At 42.4% G+C, this 23392-nt stretch overlaps 1 protein-coding gene across 3 annotated transcripts in view; it reads right to left on the reverse strand.

Annotated features, from left to right (window-relative positions):
* The window catches only part of ADCY8 (adenylate cyclase 8), a 230417-nt gene that overhangs the window by 23826 nt on the left and 183199 nt on the right, over nucleotides 1-23392 (reverse strand). For all 3 annotated transcript variants that reach the window (XM_025265512.2, XM_025265515.2, XM_025265513.2), the window contains 2 exons: nucleotides 13464-13636; nucleotides 3375-3453 (listed from right to left, as the gene is read on the reverse strand). In XM_025265512.2, the coding sequence (XP_025121297.1) occupies nucleotides 3375-3453; nucleotides 13464-13636 (252 nt within the window). The remainder of the gene's footprint in view (nucleotides 1-3374; nucleotides 3454-13463; nucleotides 13637-23392) is intronic.

Raw genomic sequence — 23392 nt, forward strand, 5'->3', positions numbered from 1 at the left:
CTTTATTCATATTCTTCATGAGATGAGGTTATCTGCTTTTGCAGGACCAATGGAGAATAGAATAAACTGAATCAGAATTTCAGAAGAGCTTTGAGGAGGCACTAAGAGGCACAGAGTAATCCTTAAGGTGACAGGGAAGATAGAAACAGCTTTCCTATTCTAGAATGAGCCCCGACCCCACTTCTGAACTTTCTCTTAGCCATCTCTGAGAATTTCTCATGTGTCAGTTTAAAACCCATGTGATGGAGTATACGTACACTTTTCTATAGGATTGCCTTGTCTGATTGTCATTTGCATGTCAGATGAAGAATTTCTCCCCTGTACTAGAAGTCATCAGGACATGGAGGACATGATCCCAGCTCTCACAGAAAACCAGAAAGACCTAAGTCGGGGGATACTGCCGATGGCCAGACTTTGACCTTTGGCTTAGCGTTCCAGCTGAAACTGAAAAGCAAGGTAAGGTCATATTGCGGGACGGAATGCCCTTGGTGCTGTGAAGATACACAGACAGTGCTTTTTGTTTTTCCCCCGATCGAGAAAGTGGAAAGGTGGGCTCTGGAGACTGATCTGGGGTTGAATTCTAGTTCTCTCACTTTCTAGCTCAGCAGCCTGACTTCCTTCAATCTGTAAAACAGGATCCATCGTAACGACCATTCAGGTTGTTGAGATGGTTTGATAATTCAGGTGACGGACGTGTTGACTCTTGCCTTCTTTCCTTCAATTGCCAAGTTTAGTTTTATTGCCTTTGTCCCCCAAGCACGTTTTACCATCAGGCTTCCCAGGTGGTTCAGTGGTGAAGAACACACCTGCCAAGCAGGGGATGCCATTTTGATTGCTGGGTTGGGAAGATCCCCTGGCAACCTACTCCAGTTTTCTTGCCTGGGAAATCCATGGACAGAGGAGCCTGGTGGGCTATAGTCCATGGGGTCACAAAAGAGTCAGACACGACTTAGTGACTAAACAACATGTTACCATCCCGCTTTATTACAAATAACTTTATGTATGTATCTCTAGCTTCCTGGGGCTTTTGGCTGTTTCATCCCTGGTTTCTCAGGATTCATTACCTCCCTGTCTCCATGGTGATTTCTCAGTGGTATGTTTCTATTTCTGCTCTGGCTGATAGTCTTCTTGTTTTTTTCCTTTCCTGGTTACTTTTATTTTTTTGAAGTACACGCACAGAGAGATGGACTGGGATCCAGAGCACAGCAGTGAAGCAGACGTCCTGGCTCTAGCAGAAAGTGATGAGTGTTGCTGCGTTCATGGTCTGAGTCTGCGTGGAGAAATCCTACCAGTTGTGGAGAACAGGTGACATCTCTTGGATGAGGCCTGGTATGATGCTCCATGCAGAATAATTTCCTGCATCTCTGACTCCTGAGGTCCTTGGACAAGGCTGGTCCACGCATAGCACATCCCACATCGCATTATTTAGTGTCCACTCTCCTCCAGGAGACAGGAAGCCTTGGGGCTGGGGGTGGGGTTTTGTACGAGGCTATCCATGGTGCCCGCCCCAGATCCTGGCAGACAGGGAAGTGGCATCAATACTATAGGCACTTTATCTACTCAGGACAAATCAATGATGAAGTGCCTCCTCTATCTCTGAAAGGCAGTGCTCAAAATGCTACATACAATCATCTCAAATGATTCTTCAAAACAGCCCTAGTCAGGAATTACTGTCTTACTTTAAAGAGGAGGAAACAGAGAGTCAGGGAGAAGGCCACAAACTTCTTAGAGGCAGGGTGGGATTGGAACCTTGGTTAGGATGGTCCTCAAGCCGGATTGGGCGTTTGGAATAGACATGTGCCTGTGAGCGTGCATGCTATGTTGTTTCAGCCGTATCCTACTCTGTGGGACCCTGTGGACTGTAGTTTTCCAGGCTCCTCTGTCCATAGGATTCTCCAGGCAAGAATACTGGACTCCGTTGCCATGCCTTCCTCCAGAGGATCTTCCCGACTCAGGAATCGAACCCACGTCTCTTATGTCTCCTGCATTGGCAGGTGGGTTCTTTACCACTAGCACCACCCAGCTGGCATGTACACATACCTATATTTAAAATAGATAGCCAACAAGGAAGAAGGAAACAGCAACCTGTTCCAGTATCCTTGCCTGAAAAAGCCTGTGGACAGAGGAGCCTGGCGGGCTATACAATCCATGGAATCGCAAAAGGGTCAGACACAATTTAGCAAATAAACAACAATTGTATAGCACAGGGAACCTTGCTCCATACTCTGTGCGTGTTGTGTGTGTGTGTTAGTTGCTCAGCCATGTCTGACTCTGAGATCCTATGGACTGTAGCCTACCAGGCTCCTCTGTCCACAGGATTCTCCAGGCAAGAATTTTGGAGTGGGTTGCCATTTCCTTCTCCAGAGGATCTTTCCAACCCAGGGATTGAACCTGTGTCTCCCGAGTTGCAGGCAGATTCTTTACTATCTGAATTCAATACTCTGCAATAACCTAAATGGGAAAAGATTTTGAAAAAGAATAGATACATATATAACTGAATCACTTTGCTGTACATTTGAAACTAATATAACATTTTAACTCAACCATACTCCAATAGAAAATAAAAATTAAAAAAAAGCCAAAACACAAAAATCCCCAAACCTGAATTACACAATTTCCATTGTTATTGTTTAGTTGCCAGGTTGTGTCAGACCCCTTGTGACCCCATGGACTGTAGCCTGCCAGGCTCCTCTGTCCATGGGATCTCCCAGGCAAGAATATTTGAGTGCGTTGCCATTTCCTTCTCCAGGGGAATCTTCCTGACCCAGGGATCGAACCTGGGTCATCTACATTGACAGAAAGATTCTTTACCACTGTCCCATCAGGTCAACTTCCATAGTAATAGTTTTATCCAGGCAACAGAACTGGGAGAGATCCCAGTTGGCCTCAGCCAGAAATTGAAAGCTCTGTTTTTTTTTTTTTCCCCCTTATAATCATTTCATTGAAGGAGATACACCTAAAGGGAATGAAAACCATATTGCTCTCCAAATCATCTCCAACTTAGTTTTTTATTAAGTGTTCCATACTAGGAATTGTTTTGTTAAGAATCACAACTTGCTGGGAATTCCCTGGCAGTCCAATCATTAGGACTCAGTGCTTTTAACTACCGGGGCCTAGGTTCAAACCCTGGTCAGGAAACTAAGATCCCACAAGCCATGCATGGCTCAGCCAAGGGGCAAAAAAAAAAAAAAAAAAAAAAAAGGGAGGGGGGAGAAACAAAAGAAAATAAAAGAAGAAGAAAAAGAAGAATCGCCACTTGCTGCAAGCTACTCAAAGTCATTTATGCAGAGATGAGTGGTGGGCCCCCAGGCCAGTTTTATGGCAGCAGGAAATGCCAGGTGACCACAGGCAGTCAGAAGAAGACGTCAGATTACCTGCTGTCCATGGTAGAAAACGGCGAGAAGAAACATGGCCATTAGCAGCAGCGACGCTTCCTTGGTCCCCAGGAAATCTCTGTCAGGAGGAGAAATGCAAATAGTGGCATGGTTATTGACAACTATGAAGGGACTTCAAGGAGACCCATTATGAAACTGAGATTCAGACTGGAGTGGGATAAAAAGTAAGAAGCAGCTGTTTTCTGAGCTCCCACTATATGATAGGGGCTCTCTGAAGGCCTCCACATAGGCAAATAGGAAACCAGTTGACCCCCAAGGCCACAAGGTCACGTAGGTCATACCTGGCGGAAGACTCCAGAGTCTAGCATGTAGACAATGCATTCACATTAATAATGATGTCTTCTATTGCAAAAAGATTTTCTCTAAATTTCAAGGAGGTCTTACACTTTCTTGTCACAAAGGTCCATGTGAAGACAGACATTCTCTTTCTTCAGTGTTGTCCCATTTAAGAGACAGGCACATTGTACTTGCTATGTGGCAGTGCCTGTTCTCAGTGCTCTAAGAATCACACTTAGGTTTTTATTTAAAAGTCTTATTGCAATTTTAGGCACTGTTGTTCTCCTTTACAATATCTTTTCTGCATGGCTGCTAGAGTTTTGTTTTTTTAATACCAAGAAGAAAAGAGGGCAACAGAGGACGAGGTGGTTTGATGGCATCACTGACTCAGTGAACATGAGTTTGAGCAGACTCCAGGACATGGTGAAGGACAGAGGAATCTGGCATGCTGCAGTCCTTGGGGTCGCAGACTCAGACATGACTTAGTGACTGAACAACAACAAAACCAGATCACATTACTCCTTTGTTTTATAGCTTCCCAACCACAAGCATACACATACTCATAACTCATTCAGAGGTAACTTGACTCTGATGTGTTAAGGGACACAACAGGGCCATCAGAGATGAGATGCAGTGCTCAGAGAGTAGAATGGGCATAAATATGGCGGCACCCAGGCCATCTCCAGCCTTCCCTTTTCTATTCTCCCTGGAGACTAGCAGGAGGAGCATGGGGCTCAGGGCAATGACAGCATGAACTCAGCTGCCAAGGCTGGCTTTTCACCTCGCCTTACACTAAAAGACCCTCCCAGCTTACACAGGGCCAGAACCAGTCAGGCTCTCCAGGCAGAACAGAGACTCAGGAATGGAAATGTGCTTTCTCTTGGGGAGATACTGTGCACATGGGGACTCAGGGCTCCGAGGAACTCTGTAGACTGCAACAAGATGCAGAGTCATGAATTCCCAGTTCCATCTGCTTTTCCTTGGAGATAAAATGCTAATAATAGATGAAACTCATTATTACATCTCTTTTCTGTAGCCCCAGTGAAACACATAATTATTGACCATCTACTGTGTACCAGGCACATGATAGGGTACAGAACTGAAGAAGATACCTTGCCTTTGTCCTCAATACAGTTCAGTAAAGGAAAGAACTAGACAGATGGTTTCATAGCATGGTATAACCCATAGTAAGGATACACTCTGGCTGCCATGGGCATATAAGGGAAGAGAAAGTAAACTAGGCTGGATATTCAGGTAAGACTCAAGAGCTGAATATTAAAGGTTGATAAGAGTCAATCCTAAAGGAAATCAGTCTTGAATATTCATTGGAAGGACTGATGTTGAAGCTGAAACTCCAATACCTTGGTCACCTGATGCAAAGAGCTGACTCATTTGAAAAGATCCTGATGCTGGGAAAGATTGAAGGCGGGAGAAGGGGATGACAGAGGATGGGATGGCTAAATGGTATCACCAACTCGATGAACATTAGTTTGAGTAAACTCTGGGAGTTGGTGATGGATAAGGAAGCCTGGTGTGCTGCAGTCCATGGGGTCGCAAAGAGTTGGACACAACTGAGCCACTGAACCGAACTGAACTGAAGAGTTTGGGAGGAAAAGAGGGGAGGGGAGTCTATAGATATGAGACACAGATCTTGCTTAGCTAACAGCTGGTTTACAAGCCTCTAGTGCAGGGAGGATAAATAAATACCATACATCCAGTCTGAGGCCACACACAGACTCAGCAGGAGAGTGCTCAGATCTGGTTGAGCCGTACAGCTTACAGCTGGACTGTAAGTCATATATTGCTGTCCAGAATCTTAGCGGCTAGGATTCACTCATTCACTCAGTCATACTCACCACAGTGCTGTGCACAGGGACATACTAACAGCACCCTTTTTTCGTGTCACAATTCTCTGGCCCTTCAAGCTTGCGGACACCTGACAAAATAAAGTGGTGTACTCATGCAGACCCAGCTTCCAATCTCAGCTCTGCTGCTGACCAATGGTTTGACCTTGGACAAGCTACTCAATACCTCTGAACCTCAGTTTGTTGCCTTGGGAAGGACTCTAGTTGCATTTACCCCCTTAATTGTGAGAAATAATTGACCAAATCTTGGCAACACACATGCTTGGCATGGTGTGTGGCCCATGTCTCCCTCTCTTTATCCCTCAAAGCTCCCAGCACATCAACTTGCTCCTAGTGGTGGCATTTTACAAAATCATCATTCACACGGCTTAGATTGAATGGGACACGTCCTGTGTTCAGCTCCTCATGAATACAGCCTGAACGCCTGCTCTGACTGGCACTTCTGACATGCTTTCCTTTGCGATGCAGAAGAATTTTTAAAGCTCAGCAACGTATCACATAAAACATACCTTCAAGAGAAAACGTAAATACATCTTAAATCATTATGAAAGTAGTGGTTGACTAAAAATAGAGAGATAACTAGATCACATTCGGAAGAAAAGTAAAGGAAAATTATGAATGGTTGTTGAGTCTTCAGGATGTATTTCAGATGGAAAAAATATGGCCTGAGTAGAGACTACAGAAAATGCACAGTAAGTTAGCCAGGCCAAAGAACATCCAAAAAGAATTGTGAGTTGAAAGGACTTTTTTTTTCTTTGTAACTTCTATGACTATTTGAAGAACTTCCAAAGAGAGCCAAATGGCTGAAATTTGTACAAAACTGTAATGCTTTGTCAGATATTAAGTGGCAGAGACACGAAACCAAGGACATTTGGAACGAATTTATTTGTGTTAACAAAATTACTGAATTGATAGTATCCTCACCCTATGCTCATAGAAAAGGACATAATTAAGTGAAAGCACATGTAGAATAATGTGATCTTCAGGGCTACCACAATCTTCAGAGACCATCTTATCTTATACCTCATAAAATTAATATTTAATTTGAGCATTGATCATTACAGAGTACTCATACTAGCTGTAGTGAATTCGGAAGCTAATACAAATTCACAAATAAAAAAAAATAAAAATTGTTCTTCAGCGGATCACTCAGAGAAAACAATGATTAGTATTTTGGAATCAGCTCAATGTCATTTCCTTTTCCTTCATGCAAAAATATATTTATGTTTCCAAATTTAGAATCATAGGGTTCAGACTGCTTTGTAACATATTTTTGCACTTAGTATGTATGTGAAAATACTTCTGTGTAATTAAATACTGCACGATATAAATTTAATGGACCCATCAAATTCCATATTATATGTGCCATACATCATATAATGGTCCTGGCAAGCCTTTCAATTTACTGGTTGAAGACTAAGGCCCAGAAAGAATAAGATGCTTGCTCAAGGTCACATAGCTGATTTGTGTCCCAGGATGAGAATTCACATCTCAGGCACCAAGTCAGAGCGTTAGCCATTGCGCATCTGATGCCAAATTTTAATGCTGCAATTAGTTCCCATTTCCCCTTGTGAAACCCAAAATAAACCAGCCAGTTTGAATTTATCTCTTATTCTGTTGCCATACTAATGACTGCATTTGCTTAGCACTGATTTTATGTCATACCTCTAATAACACTTTGTGTACATTGCCTACTTTAATCGTCACAGCAGCACTTAAAATATTATTCTCCCTATTCTAGTAAAGCAGAAACTGAGCCTCAGATGTTAAATGAGACACAAATCTAGTGAATGGTGAAAGCTGAGTATCAATCCACATCTCAATGATGCTTTTTCAGTAAGCTACCACGGCTTTCTAACATGCACTTACTTATAATTACTTGCCTCTAAGCTCCTTTTCCCAGATGGCTCAGTGGTAAAGAACCTCCCTGCCAATGCAGGAGAAGAGGCAGTGGGTTCAATTCCTGGGTCAGGAAGATCCCCTGGAGGAGGGCATGGTAACCCACTCCAGTATTCTTGCCTAGAGAGTCCCATGGAGAGAGGAGCCTGGAGGGCTATAATCCATAGGGTCGCAAAGAGCCAGACACGACTGAAGTGATTTAGTAGGCAAGCTCCTTGCAGTATCGTATTCATCTGTGCATCTGCAGAAGCTACCAAAGCCCATAGCAAAGGTTATGACACTTGGGTTCGGAAGCAAATTCTACCGACAGCATGGGGAGCACATGGTTTGCGGGTGTGTGAATGTGTGCTCAGTTGCTCAGCTGTGTGTGACTCTTCGCAGCCCTGTGCACTGTAACCTGCCAGGCTCCTCTGTTCATGAAATTTCCCAGGCAAGAATATTGGAGTGGGTTGCCATGCCCTCTCCAGGGATCTTCCCACTCTCAGGATCAAACCCACATCTCTTGTGTCTCCTGCATTGGCAGATGGATTCTTTGCTACTGAGCCACCCAGGAGATCATAGGCTGTAGGTAGATGAAACAGCTTACTGTGAACTAGTGGTGTAAGAGGATTCCAAATGAACTACTATCTCCATCAGCCACTCATTCATTTCATTCAACAAACATTTAATTGGGCACCTGCTGCCAGATACTCCACTAAGTGCCAAAATTATGAACATGGGTAATGGCCCTTGCCCTTAAAAGCTCCTATTCTAACAGAGGAGGAGGACATGGAAATTAATGATTGAAACAGACAGAGATAAGTGCAATGATAAAAAATTATATGCACAGATTAGAAAATGAGGAATGATCAGAGACGGCTTCATGGAGGAGGCAGTCTTGAGCATGGTTGGCAAGGGGAAGAAAGTGCAGAGGCTCATGTGGGAAACAGCATATGGTTTCCCATGGCTGCAATGCAAGATCTAAACAGTGACCTGTGGCGTTGTAGGAGATAAGGTTGGGGGAGTCAATGGGACTCCAAGGAGGGTTTTGAAATTCTTGACAAACAAGTTGAACTTTTCTCTCTTGAGAGGTAACCAGGAACCCCTAAGGATTTTAAGAAGGATAATGAGTTGACCAGATGGCTTTGAGGAGGATGGCTTAAAAGGGTGGGTTAGGAGATCAGGTATGGTACAGCAGTCCAGAGACGAAAGTAGGGATATTTCTAAGAATAGTAGAAAAGAATATAGAAAAGGTCATGTCTAACACAGTAAGTCCCCTACCCTTGAACCTTCAAGCTGTGAACTTTCAAGGATGCAAAAATGCATTCACATGTCCAGTCACACAAGTTAGTTCACAAGTCTGGCAACATTGTACTTGCATGCATCCTCTATTGTCCAGTGACATACAGTATACAGAAGTACAGCATCTTTATTTGAAGACCAGGATGTCTGGAAGCAAGAGTAAAAGCGGTGGTGATGTACCTGGTACTGTACTGTAAGATTAAACATGTTTTCTTTATTTTTTGTGTTTGTTTTCTATGTATTATTTGCTTGAAAAACATTACAAACCTATTACAGTATAGAATTATTTGCCAACAAAGGCCCGTCTAGTCAAGGCTACGGTTTTTCCAGTAGTCATGTATGGATGTGAGAGTTGGACTATAAAGAAAGCTGAGTGCCAAAGAATTGATGCTTTTGAACTGTGGTGTTGGAGAAGACTCTTGAGAGTACCTTGGACTGCAAGGAGATCCAACCAGTCCACCCTAAAGGAGATCAGGCTTGAGTGTTCATTGGAAGGACTGATGTTGAAGTTGAAACTCCAATACTTTGGGCACCTGATGCAAAGAACTGACTCATTTGAAAAGACCCTGATGCTGGGAAAGATTGAAGGCAGGAGGAGAAAGGGACAACAGAGGATGAGATGGCTGGATGACATCACTGACTCAATGGACATGAGTTTGGGTAAACTCTGGGAGTTGGTGATGGACAGGGAGGCCTGGCGTGCTGCAGTCCATGGGTCGCAAAGAGTCAGACACGACTGAGCAACTGAACTGAACTGATTATTTAGCCTATTGTGTTAGCTGGGTATCTATTTGTTGGACCTACCAACAAATTGGACTTATGAATGTTCTCAGAAGGGAACTTGTTCATATGTAGGGGACTTACTGTAATAATTATTTGTATTCATCAAGTGCTTATTCTATGCCAGACCTTGAGCTAAGTTTCCAATATCACAATTTATCTCTTGTATATTCCTACAACATAGGAACTATTATCACCCCCACTTCACGGATGAGAAGATCAAGGCTTACAGAGGTTAAGTCGCTTTTAATTCATTTTCTCAAGATCACACAGCTGGTTGATGAAGGCGCTGGGATTTGAAGACAGGTGGTTTGACTCCTAAACTTGTACTCACAGGTGTCACGATGTAGTCGTCCTTACTAGGGGTGCTGAGGCGGATGAATTTCTAGGGACTGATAAGATACTGGCAGTCAGGGTGCCTCCCCTGTTTTGGGCTCAGTGTCATCCATGGAGATGGGGGTCGTCATGGAGGGGGCCTCATGAGCAGACAGAGAGTCTGAGTATGGGGGTCATCTCAGTGTGGACGTAGCCAGGATGCCCTGTGCTAGGTTCTCTGTACTTTCCCCAGGACCCACTCCCCAGGAACAATCAGCAGAAATGCCCCCAAACCAATGCGAGCTCCTACAGGATTGGTTAAATTCCAACAGCATGAGCAGACAGTGACTGTCAAATGGATCCACAGTGATTACTGACCCGTTGATTTATAAACATGGCCGAGAGGGAAGGCTGAATGGACTCTTCCATTTCTTATTAATTTAATTCTGTTGATAGCAGAGTGTGAATCAATACAAGACTAACTGACAATCAACCTTGAGTCAGGAAGCTGAGAAAAGCAGCAATGAACTTGGGATTATGCACACTCTTAGAATCCTACTTAATAATTTAACAATAAGTTTTTCCTTAAGACCTCAAAACAGAATTCAGAACTAAACCTTTCTCCTAAAAAGGAATGACGGGATAGGAGTGAACAGATCCTGAACACCTACAACGTGCCAGGCACGTCAGAGTCTCATGCAGCCCTACACTAGAGTACAGTTACTTCACTTTGCTGATGAGTGAACTGAGGTTCAGAGGTGGGAAGGGACTTTCTAATGCAACAGAGTCTGGATCTGACGCCAGAGCCCTGGTTTGCTCCATTACTACTTTTTAAATTTCCTTTGAATGAATAGATTTTAGATGATTTAATTTTTATTTTTACTACAAAAATGGCCTACTTTGTTCATATATATTTTTGTCCTCTTTTGTGCTGGTTTCTACTTGGCCATGGGACATCAGTTCTGGGTGTCCATTGGAAGGACTGATGTTGAAGCTGAAACTCCAATATTCTGGCTGCCTGATGCAAAGAGCTGACTCTTTTGAAAAGACCTTGATGCTGGGAAAGATTGAAGGTGGGAGGAGAAGGGGGTGACAGAGGGTGAGTTGGGTTGGATGGCATCACAGACTCAATGAACATGAGTTTGGGCAAACTCTGGGAGTTGGTGATGGACAGGGAGGCCTGGCCTGCTGCAGTCCATGGGGCTGCAAAGAGCTGGACATGACTGAGCAACTGAACTGTGGGACATCTGTTGCCACTAACCATTTAATCTAATTTGAAACTATTTTGACTTTCTTTGAACCCTGGGCATTTGGTGAGAGATTCTTCATCTTGATGTGAAAGACATGTTTACAATATTTACAAAGATGGGCTTTTGAGCCAGAAAGACCTGAGTTTGGATCTGGATCCGCCACCTACTGGCCATGTGCATCCAGGTAATTATTTAACCTCTGAGCCTGTGTTCCTCAGACGGTTGCCATGAGGGTTAAAGAAGGTAATGGATATAAAGTGGATGTTGCATTCACATAACAGGCACAAATTAGTACCTAGAATATATAAAGAACCTTTACAAATCTAGTGAGAAAAAGGCAAAAACACCTAATAGAAAACCAGGCAAAAGACATGACCTGCAAGTTTACCGAAAATGGCCAATAAACAACAAAAAACTGCACAAACTTATTCATGATGAAGGAACTACCAATGAAAATAATGAGATAAAATTCTCACTAAGGAACTGAATAAGAATTACAGAGACCACTGCTTGTAAGAGAGAAACTGTTCCAAACTTGTTGGAGAGCCATTTGGCAAGATCTTAAAAAGTTGAAAATGCAGATACCGTCTATTCCAGTAAGTGTGCTTTGAGATATGAACCCAAACAGATATTTTCAATGGTGATCACTGAAGTATCAATAGTGTTTTTATAGGTTAAAGGATAAATATATCTTGGTATGTTCTATCTAAAATGAGCTAAATCTGTAGATATGAACCTGCTGCTGCTGCTACTGCTAAGTCGCTTCAGTCGTGTCCGACTCTGTGCGACCCCGTAGATCGCAGCCCACCAGACTCCACCATCCCTGGGATTCTCCAGGCAAGAACAGTGGAGTGGGTTGCCATTTCCTTCTCCAATGCATGAAAGTGAAAAGAGAAAGTGAAGTCGCTCAGTCGTGTCCAACTCTTTGTGACCCCATGGACTGCAACCTACCAGGCTCCTCCATCCATGGGATTTTCCAGGCAAGAGTACTGGAGTGGGTTGCCATTGCCTTCTTCGAGATATGAACCTAGATGTATCTAAAAACTACAATATTACATGATAGCATAAGAATTTTATAAACAATTTAAAATACAGACACAACTAAATATATACTGTGTTTAAAATGTATATATATACATATATATATATATATATATATATATATATATATACATACACACATAAACTGGGTTAGCCAAAAAGTTTGGTCTGATTTTTTCAGTTTATGGAAAAATCAGAATGACCTTTTTGGCCTACCCAATATAAAACACATGGATGGGAAGGATATACATTAAATGCATTAGAAGTTGACTCTTGGGAGGAGGATAAAAGAACAATGCTAGGGAAGGGAACTTCAACAATATCTGAAAACACTTTATCCTTTTAAAAATGCAGAAGGAAACATGACTAATTGTATGCATTGTTTATTTCCAGCAGTTGGATCATAAATGTTCCCATTATTAGTCTCAGGCACATTTTCTGAGGCTTCTTGGACTGTCTTTTCCTTCTCTATTTCTCAGACTGTTGGCCACGTGTTCTGGTCTCAGAGAGACCTCTGTTCTTCCCACCTCTCAAGGCCAATCAGCCTCCTGCTCGGTGTCTGGCTCCTTCCATCACTTCCAGCTCCCGTGGAGCTCCCTAAGGCAGGTGTGGGGGCTGGTTTCCCTAAGGGCTGTAGAAATGGCTGAAGTATATCACCAGGAAGTACGTCCAGAGTATAAACAGACTAATGGGAGAAACGAGAGGGAAGGAACCAACAGATTCCATCCCTCCTGAGATACTTTCCCTACCTTGTCGCCTACCCAGAGATACTTCCAGACATCCTCCAAAGCCCCAGCTTCATGATTCATCTGGACAGCATAATATGGCTTGTATTTGCCTTCCATCCTTCCCTTCTTCACTTCCTTTCCCCTCACTTTTGCCGTCCTGGGTTTGGATTAGCACTTCATGCTTGCCTCAGGCTCTGTTCTCTAAGAAATCTAGGCTAAGATTTTTGTTGTTGTTGTATTTTTCCATATTTCAAAATAACACAATGTAAGGAGTTTAGCAACTTCTCAATGCACAGGGTCTGCTATTATTAATAGTGCTACAGAAAAATGACAACCAGACCTTACAAATCTCGGAGCTGTTACAGTTGAAGGAATTGTAAATTATTACATTTGGGGAGACCTGAGCTATGGTCTAGTCCAAACTTTAATTCATGAATTAATCTGTAGTGAATATACATGATAAAATGGAAAGCTAGGAACTTTGCCTAAACTTGTCATCCATAAAGTGCATGAGAAATATGCCAATATTCAATCAGTCTCTAAGTTTCAATAACTCTACCTGAATCATTTTCCCAGTGGTTTCATTTCCCACTAGAAGTTGAGCTCTTTTTGAGCACAGTGGTGGGCACTTACTCTCCGCTGTGGTTCAGGTTGTCGTAGCGCAGAAAGAGGCCTGCATAGATGGTCTCGGTCAGCAGGGCGTAGATGGCAATCATGATCAGGAGCACAGCCAGCTTAAGGACAGAGTTGAGTCGGAGGAAAACCGCACAGGTCACCATGGCCAGCACCCCCGTGAAGACAAAGTACTGGAAACAGAGAAGGTAGCTGGTCAGATTCAACAGGAATGTGGGCCGGTCATTCTCCTAGTCATGGATTCCAGTAGGTCTCTTTATACGGATGTTTGCTGAGCATCTCCATTTGGAGGTCTCAGGCCATCCTCAAATTCAACAGGTCCCAAGTTGAACTCGTCATTTCCTTACCACTGAGAGAGTCAATTTCTAGGTAGGTTGATAAGAAGTCCAGGGTTCCCGAGGAGGAGAGAAGGGTCTGAAGCTCTCAAGGAGGAGATAGGGGTCTGGGGTTCTCAAGGAGGAGAAAAGGACAAATGTTTTTTTTCTTTAAACCCAGAGCTGATGATTGCACAACAAAACAGCTCATCTTGCTCAAGGATATGCTTTCCCTTACACTCTGTACCAATGATGTATGACAACAATGTATCCTGCTTGAGGACATGTTTCTCCTTAACAAGAACCTTCTCACTAATCTTGTTATCTGAAAATGTATATTGTGGGAGTGGGTCTGGTAGTGGTAGTTTAGTCACTAAGTTGTGTCCAACTCTTGTGACCCCATGTAGCCTGCCAGGCTCCTCTGTCCATGGGATTCTCTAGGCAAGAATACTGGAATGGGTTGCCATTTCCTTCTCCAGGGGATCTTCCTGACCCAGGCATCAAACCCAGGTCTCCTGCATTGCAGGCAGATTCTTTACCAACTGAGCTACAAGGGAAGCTCTAAAGTGAAATTCACTCAGCTGTGTCCGACTCTTTGTGACCCCATGGGCTATACAGTCCACGGAATTCTCCAGGCCAGAATACTGGAATGGGTAGCCTTTCCCTTCTCCAGGCGATCTTCCCAACCCAGGGATTGAACCCAGGTCTCCCGCATTGCAGGCGGATTCTTTACCAGCTGGGCCACAAGGGCAGCCCCTGTGGGTCTGGTAAGACCTTTCTATTGTTAGTTGTAATCTTGTTAATTTAAGATGTATGTTGTGGGAGTGTGCCTGGTGAAAGTATATAAGGCCTTGCTAAGACTAGTGAGTGGGCACTCTCCGTGCCCCTTCTGATGTCTATGTCAGAAGCTTTCTCTGTCCCCTTTTCACTTTAATAAAACTCTGCTACACAAAAGCTCTTGAGTGATCAAGCCTGGTCCCTGGTCCTGAAGCTAAATCTTCTTTGGAGATCACGAATCCAACATCATTCACCATAAGCTATTACCACCTCCTCAAAACTCTCTTTCCAATTCTTGGGGGAACCATTGGCACCATTTCTCAAGCCAAAAATCTTAGTCTCATCTTTGCTGCTTTTCTTTTCCCCCATATTCCACAGTCTGCTCATCCTAAGCTTGTAGATTCTATTTCCTCAATAAATCTCATATCTATCCACCTTTCTCCTTCTATCCTGTTTCTGTTTTAGTTCTCACTTACAGTTTTGGAACAGTTTTCTAGCAGCTGTTTGCTTCTAGTTCCCAATCCTACAGAATATACACTACTGTTTTTTTTTTGTTTTTTTGGGTTTTTTTTGGCCACACCACACGGCACATGGGATCTTAGTTCACCAACAGGGATTGAACCTGTGGCCCCCACAGTGGAATCTCAGAGTCTTAATCCCTAGACCACAAGGGAAGTCTCTGAATACACACTGTTATTTTCCAGCCAGTATTTCTGAAACTCAGATCTGACCATGTCACTCCTTAACTTGAAGTCTTTCCATGGCTCTCTAGTCTCTCAAATTATATTCTCCTTCCTGCATGGCAAAATTCTCAAGACTGTCATATATCAGATTCCTTTTCACTGTCCAAATCCTGACATATGTTCCAGCCTCACTATAAACTGCGGAGAAGGCAATGGCAACCCACTGCAGTGTTCTTGCCTGGAGAATCCCATGGATGGAGGAGCCTGGCAGGCTGCAGTCCCTGGGGTCGCACAGAGTCAGACACGACTGAAGCGACTTAGCAGCAGCAGCAGCACTATAAACTGGCTATCTCCCACAGCTGTTTCCCTGCTCTCTTGTTCCTTTAGTGCTTTGCTTTTCCAGTGTCCTGTTTCTCTCAGCTCTCATGCATGTGACCAAGCCTTGCTCTTCTCACAGCATTAGCTCAGGTGTCCTCTCCTCTGAGAAACTTTCATGCATATCCTCCAGGTGCTTCTGGATACGGCCTCATTCCTCCACGGCAACCTTCACAGCCCAGCATGATACCTGCCATCTTGTATTAGAAGTAGCTGCTCAATAGGCCAGTTGGGAACCATTCAAGGGCTGCAATACTAGAGTGACCCCAGGTGTCAGTCTGCCCAGGTAGATTTCAGCCTTCTATAGGAAGATCCTCAGCCCATTTCCCTTACAGAAGGACACTATATCATTCTGGTCAAAAGGTTAGGATTCTGAGTATCCAGTAGGAAAAAAGAATAAAAATTGCATTATCAAAGACCCACTTGGTGATGGTACCTTGATTTTTATACACATGGTCTTCCCTTGTGATTTTTCAAAGCAGCTGGTCAAGATGGGATTCCTAATTGCCATTTTACAGGTGAAGAAACTGAGGCTCATAGAGCTTAAGTAAAATTTTCAAGTTCTCATAATTAGAAAATGATACCGAGGACACCTGTATACAACCTGTGCATGTAAATTTTAACTCTAGTGGGCATACTGGGCTTAATTTATAAAATCCATTCTAGCCTTGTTATGCGTGGCTCTTTCCAACAACTGGTTGTCTTCTCTCTCCTATGACAGGAAGAGACAATTTCTGTATGGGCAGAGGAGACAGGTAAGAAATTCTGGAATCTCTGAATGACGACTGAAGGATTCCCATGTCTTGACAAAGTGTTAAGGGGAGCGATATTCTGCTTGCTTGAAACAAGCATTTTATAAACTAAACAATGAATTTTTTCCCTACAATTGTTGTCTGGGGACCTGCTGGACACCAAGAATTGTGCCAGGCTGGAAGGCACCATCCTCATGTTAGGACATTGTCACAATGCATCATTTTCCTCTTAGAGAAGAAGGAGGAAGAAGAATTTTACACAACGATAACTTACAGGGACTTGCGCATCTGCTGACAGGGGTAGTATATACTGGAGTGTCTGTACCCATTTGATTGCTCTCAAAATCCCATGGCATTATGAAGTCACAGAACAAGAAGGGAAGAGAGCAGAGAGTTTTCAGAGAAAGGATCCAAACTTCCCGAATCACACAAAATCGAACATTTAGCAATTACGAGTCTTGGTATAAGCAGCGCAGTGAAGGGTACGCAGGCCAGCGACAGTGGCTTCCCTGTCTCTTCCTGAGCTCTGACTCTTCTCATGGTCCAGGAATGAGGCTGTCATGAACACGGGGTCAGCACGGGTGCTGAGTGGGGATAACCGATCTGACTTTCCCAGCTGTTTCTTGGACCGCATCAGGTAAGGGAAAGGGACATTTCGTATGTGTATGATGCTCTGGGACAGTCTGACTGTGTTTGGCTTGTTTGAGCTCCATGGTTTCCATTTGATGTCCCCCTTCCTCCCAATACTAGAGGAAGAATGATGAGTGTTTTTTAGTTCATCATAAGTTGTTAACTTAGATCTGTTGAAACTGCATTTAAATTCCACAAGTAGATGTGCTGTTTGTGTCTGACTGGGGTTGAGGATGGACTTTTCTGGTTATTTCCTAGAAGGGACTGCAGCCCCAGTCAATATTTTAATCTCATAATAATTCAGAGGAAGACATATCTGTGTTAATGATGTTCACAAATGATGACTCACGGTATAAGTATGAAGTAAAACCTAACCAATGAGCAGGCAAATAGCTAGTTCTTAGGGAAAGAATTTGATTTTTTTCTACATTTTTTTTTAATATAAGAATGATGTTTCTCTTGATGATGCTTATTGGTCAATTCAATGTAGTCACCTTGAGGGACTATGTGTTTATCTTGATCCTGCTTCTTTGATGACTGAGCTCAGATCCCTGTAAATAATCTTCAGAGTCCAGTTTTGAAAAATGCCCCCCAACCCCCACCCCTTGTCTGCAAATGCAGTTTTTCTATATTTGATTCCTAAACAATGATATCCAGCCAGATTATGTCTCCCACATTGCAGGTGGATTCTTTACCTTCTCAGGCACCAGGGAAGCCCAAGAATACTGGAGTGGGTAGCCTATCCCTTCTCCAGGGGATCTTTCCAACCCAGCAATCAACCAGGTTCACCCGCATTGCAGGGGGATTCTTTACTAGCTGAGCTACCAGGGAAGCCCTTTCACTTGCACTTTTCAAACAACGATGTCCAGCCAGATTATGCATCTTGGTGACTTTCAAAAGTTAAATTTGTTCCCAGAGGATAACGATTTGACATTGCTGGACATGCCTAGGAAGTATATGCTGTCAGCAAAGAACAGTTAGCAAAGAGGAACGTGGGGATGCTGGTGGAGTAAGTGTATGCTCTCCAGGCTCACTCTCTTGCTTTGGGCAACAAGTGAAGGTCTAGGAGGATCTGGCTTCCTGAAAACGATCCGAGTCAAGGTGGCCGCCATTTTATAAATAATTGATAGGAGACTGATATTGCTATGAAAGTATGGCCTGCTCAAAGTTTTAGTCACATGTTGTAGCAGCATACATGGGATTATGTAGATAATCTCATGTTTAGAGAATGAAGGCTTGCACCTTTTTTTTCTTCTTTTTTTTTAGTAATTTTATTTATTTATGGCTGTGCTGGTTTTCAGAGCTGTGCAGGCTTTTTTTTTTTCTAGTTGAGGTTAATGGGGGCTACTCTCTATTTGCAGAGCATGGGCTTCTCATTGTGATGGCTTCCCTTGTTGGGGAGCATGGGCCTTAGGGTGTGTGGGCTTCAGCAGTTGTGACTCTGGAGCTCTAGAGCACAGCTCCTTAGTTATGGCACACAGGCTTAGCTGCTCTGCAGTATGTGGGGTCTTCCCAGACCAGGGATCGAACCCATGTCTCCTGCATTTTCAGACAGACTGTTTACCAATGAGCCACCAGGAAAGCCCTGGCTTAAAAAAAAAAAAAAAAAATTGTTATATTCCTATTTCCTTCCTTAAATACAAAGCTCTATTTTGGCAGATACTATTTACTCAATTACCAAAGCTTTAAGGAAAGAGAAGGAGAAAAGAAACTAATATTTAATGAGTGTTTATGTATATTATCTCTATTTGTCACCCAAACAATCTTATAAGATAGGTATTGTTAATAATCCCATTAAACAGATGAGGAAACTGTGGCTCAGAGAGGTTAAGTGATTTCCCCAAGGCTAAATGGCTAGTCAATGAGAAGAAGAGTGCTTACTCATTCTGTCACCTCACAGCTTCTATCATTCAATTCTACTCTGCTTTCCATGCACAATTAATAGTCTTCAAAGGTTTGGAATCCAAGCTCCAGCGAGATGGGATTTGGTTTTTGGATCACATTGTGTTATTACAGCTTTTGGCTCTTTGTGGGGCAAGGCAATTCCAAAAATTAATTATCATTTGGGAAAAAACAAAATGATCTCCTCTATGTATTTAGCCATAACAAAATTGGCTCAGAGTAGAAGAAAAAGGAGCTTATATAATATCCCTCTGTTCAACTAGAAAAAGTTCTGAAATTACAATGGTGCTATTTGATCCTTATTTTTTGTTTGAAGTTTTTGGTGGACCTGCCGCTGTGAAAGTCTGGAGAATCTAATTTTATCCTGAATGCCAGTTGGAGATTTTAGACTGCAGTGAATACATTTTACTCCAAAATTACTCAAGGCTCTGATTCCTACCTGAGAAGTTAACCAGAGAAATGAAGGCAAGAGTTTAGGGAAATACCAATTTTTACAGTCACTTTTGGAATTTAAAATATCTGCTTATTTGCTTGAAGAATACAGAGGAGCCTGGCAGGCTACAGTCCACGGGATCATGAAGAACTGGACATGACTGAGCAACTACCATGAACTATTTGCTTGATTATCACTCCTTTGTTTCTGTTCCTCTCTTTTTGCTCCTTCTTGGTTTTTCTCCCTTTTGTCTTCCTCTTTTAACTCCCACCCCCTTTTATCCCTCATCTTCATCATCATGATCAACTTATGTTTAATGAGCATTTATTATGCACCAGAAACTGTAGTAAGTGTATGCATGCATTCTCCCAATCTAAGTCTCATGATAACACTGCAAGGTAGGCACAGCTGTTATCCCAGTGTGGAAATGAGGCTCAAAGAGCTTAAGTTGCTCAAGACCACAGCTGCAAGTTCAGCCAAAATGTTCTGACTACAGGTTTTCAAGACTCGAATTCTCTTCCCCTTTCTCTCTGTTTCCTCTTTTGCACTTAAATTTTAAAATAGTTTTCTTCAGTTATGATTCACCTACAGTGAACTGCATATATCTGTTGCACCCAATTTGCTAAGCTTTAGTATTTGTGTACGTCCACAGAATCATCACAATTATGAAAATGAGCACCAGCATGGGTTTCAGTGTATCCCTTTACGACTTTCCCCTCCCATGTGCCTCCCTCTCCTCCCCAGGCAACCACCTCTTTCTTTCTGCTATTATGTATCAATTTATCAATGCATTTTCTAGAGTTTTAGATCCGCAGGACCATACAAATGCATACTTTTGCTTTGTTTTGCTTATTTCTGTCAGCATACTGATCTTGGGATTCATCCATGTTATTGCACATATATCCAGGGATCATCTCTCTCTATTGATGTGTCCCCTGGATGGCTATTCTACAGTTTCTTAGTTTCTTCATCCTCTCAACTATTTAGGGACAATTGGGTTATTTTTAGTTTTTATCTATTACAAAGAAGGCTGACATGAACATTCTTTTCCAATACAGAAATATAACTTCGTATTTTCTAATATAAAATATTTATCATTTTATAAGAAGTTTATTAAGCAACAGAGTGGCTGACTTGAAGGGAAAACATTCTAGGATTCATTTCTTTTAGAATAATTTATCATTTCTTAAAGATTTATTGCCCTATATGTTTACTTCATTATCTGATTGGATTTCTTTTCATTTTTGTAACACAAAATAATAAACATTTTGATCTTTATAAAAAGGAGAAATGTCTTCTTAGACCTTTGGTGTTACTTTTCTTTTCTTTTTTTTTTTTTGCCACACTGCATGACATGTGGAATCTTAGTTCCCTGACCAGGGATGGAAACCCAATCCCCTGCACGGAAGGGCAGGGTCTCAACCATGACCACCAGGAAGCCCCATCTTCCTTTTAAGATTATTTTGAGGGAAGAACTAGAGCAGAAGCATATAATCTAGGGGTAATTATTGAACACTACTGAAGCAAGTCTCATCTGATTGCTCTATTTAATGTCCCATGAATTATGGTATTTTTCAGACTGGCTGGTGGGAAAAGACACAATTCCCAGCCTAATGTGAGAGCCAGGCACTAATCCTTTCAGATGTGTGTTTTTGTTTTTGTTTTCTGGAGCATCGCTGTTTTCTCATATGCATGCACTGATCAGACCCTCTGCAGATCTCTCTGAGTCTTCTCTATCAGAAACTCTCTTCTCTCTGGCAGTATGTCCTACAAACTCTAGCCACCTTGGTTCCCCCAGATTCTCAGTTCTATCTCCTCAAATTAGGGAGTTGCACTGAGTTCCATGTGCGTTCTTCCGACCTGAGCCAGTCTGAAACACTCTTAATGCAAGGTACAGCCCAGGAAACCATAGGGCTCACTTAATTTGCTTCTTGTCTTTCAGGGATTGCGTCCTTCAGTACCTGATGCCTAGTGTCTTGAAAACTATTGTTTCATATATTTTGTTAGTTTTTAGCTATTTCAGGTGGGAAGGCAATTTTATCTCTACTGTTCCACTTGAAATTTATCTTTTTAAAGAAAAATTATTAAGTTGACTGCGGATTCTGTCCTGTGCCGTGCCCTCACGGTAATGTTAAATAGCTATACAATACTGGCTTTTCTCCTTAAAGCAATTTAGAAGTTTGAAGAGTTGGGAAAAATGTTCTAGCTAGATGAATTATAGAAATGATGGAGTGGGAGTATGAAAATGATGCCTTAAGGACATGTGAGATTGGCAGGAAGCATACACTAGTAAATTAATGCTCAAAATTCTCCAAGCCAGGCTTCAACAGTATGTGAACTGTGAACTTCCAGATGTTCAAGCTGGATTTAGAAAAGGCAGAGGAACTAGAGATCAAATTGTCAATATTTGTTGGCTCATTGAAAAAGGAACAGAATTCCAGAAACGCATCTACTTCTGCTTCATTGACTATGCTAAAGCCTTGAACTGTGTGGATCACAACAAACTGTGGAAAATTCTTAAAGAGATGGAATACCAGGCCACCTTTCCTGCCTTCTGAGAAACCTGTATGCAGGTCAAGAAGCAACAGTTAAAAGCATACATGGAACAACAGACTGGTTTCAAATAGGGAAAGGAGTACGTCAAGGCTGTATATTGTCACCCTGCTTATTTAACTTATATGCAGAATACATCATAAGAAATGCCAGCCTGGATGAAGCACAAGCTGGAATCAAGATTGCTGGGAGAAATATCAAGAACCTCAGATATGCAGATGACACCACCTTTACGGCAGAAAGTGAAGAAGAACTAAAGAGCCTCTTGAAGAAAGTGAAAGGGGAGAGTGAAAAAATTGGCTTTAAAACTCAATATTCAGAAAACTAAGATCATGGCATCTGGTCCCATCACTTCATGGCAAATAGATGAAGAAACAATGGAAACAGGGAAAGACTTTATTTTTTTGGGCTCCAAAATCACTGCAGATGGTGACTGCAGCCATGAAATTAAAAGATGCTTGCTCCTTAGAAGAAAAGCTATGACCAACATAGACAGCATATTAAAAACAGAGACATTACTTTGCCGACAAAAGTCCGTCTAGTCAAAGCTATGGTTTTTCCAGTAGTCATGTATGGATGTGAGAAGTGGACTATGAAGAAAGCTGATGCTTTTGAACTGTGGTGTTGGAGAAGACTCTTGAGAGTCCCTTGGACTGCAAGGAGATCCAACCAGTCCATCCTAAAGGAACTCAGTCCTGAATATTCATTGGAAGGGCTGATGTTGAAGCTGAAACTCCAATACTTCGGCCACCTGGTGCGAAGAACTGACTCATTTGAAAAGACCCTGATGCTGGGAAAGATTGAGGGTGGGAGGAGAAGGGGATGGCAGAGGATGAGATGGATGGATGGTATCACCGACTCCAGGAGTTGGTGATGGACAGGGAAGCCTGGTGTGCTGCAATCCATGGGGTTGCAAAGAGTCGGACATGATTGAGTGACTGAACTGAATCTGAAGGATTGGGTATGCTTGAAGAAAGCTTGAAGGCTGGGTAGAACCTGGGATTCTACCCATGGGAGAGAAGTGGGAGAAAGTCCCAGGATGCAAAGACACCAATGATGACTGATGCCTGTAGGGAAAATTGGTTGTCAGGGACCCTTTAAAACCATAGCATACTCTGCTCTCACAACTATAGCTGACTAGTCAAAGACTGTTCCAATCTGCTAGAGCATATAATAAAGGGGCTTGATTATAAAATGAAGATCTTCCTATTGAGCCTCCGGAGAACCACATTCTGAAGTTTGAGATGATGAGAATGGTTTCTGCATATGACTGTCATTCACTTTACAAACCTATGTCTCTTTGCTCTCCTAGACTACTTCTCAAATCATAGCTGGAACATGACTTTCTTCATGATCATTTCCTATATCCTCACTCTTTTTTTTTTCTTTAGTAATTGGCAAGCTCCAGTTCAGAAATAAACTTTACTTTATACCATATATGATGACAGTCTCTTATGTTTATGCCACATCATCCAGCTTAATTACCTGCTTCCAGACTGAGAACTATTCC

The sequence above is a fragment of the Bubalus bubalis genome, chromosome 15 (assembly GCF_019923935.1).
Source record: "Bubalus bubalis isolate 160015118507 breed Murrah chromosome 15, NDDB_SH_1, whole genome shotgun sequence".
In the NCBI taxonomy this organism is placed as follows: domain Eukaryota; kingdom Metazoa; phylum Chordata; class Mammalia; order Artiodactyla; family Bovidae; genus Bubalus; species Bubalus bubalis.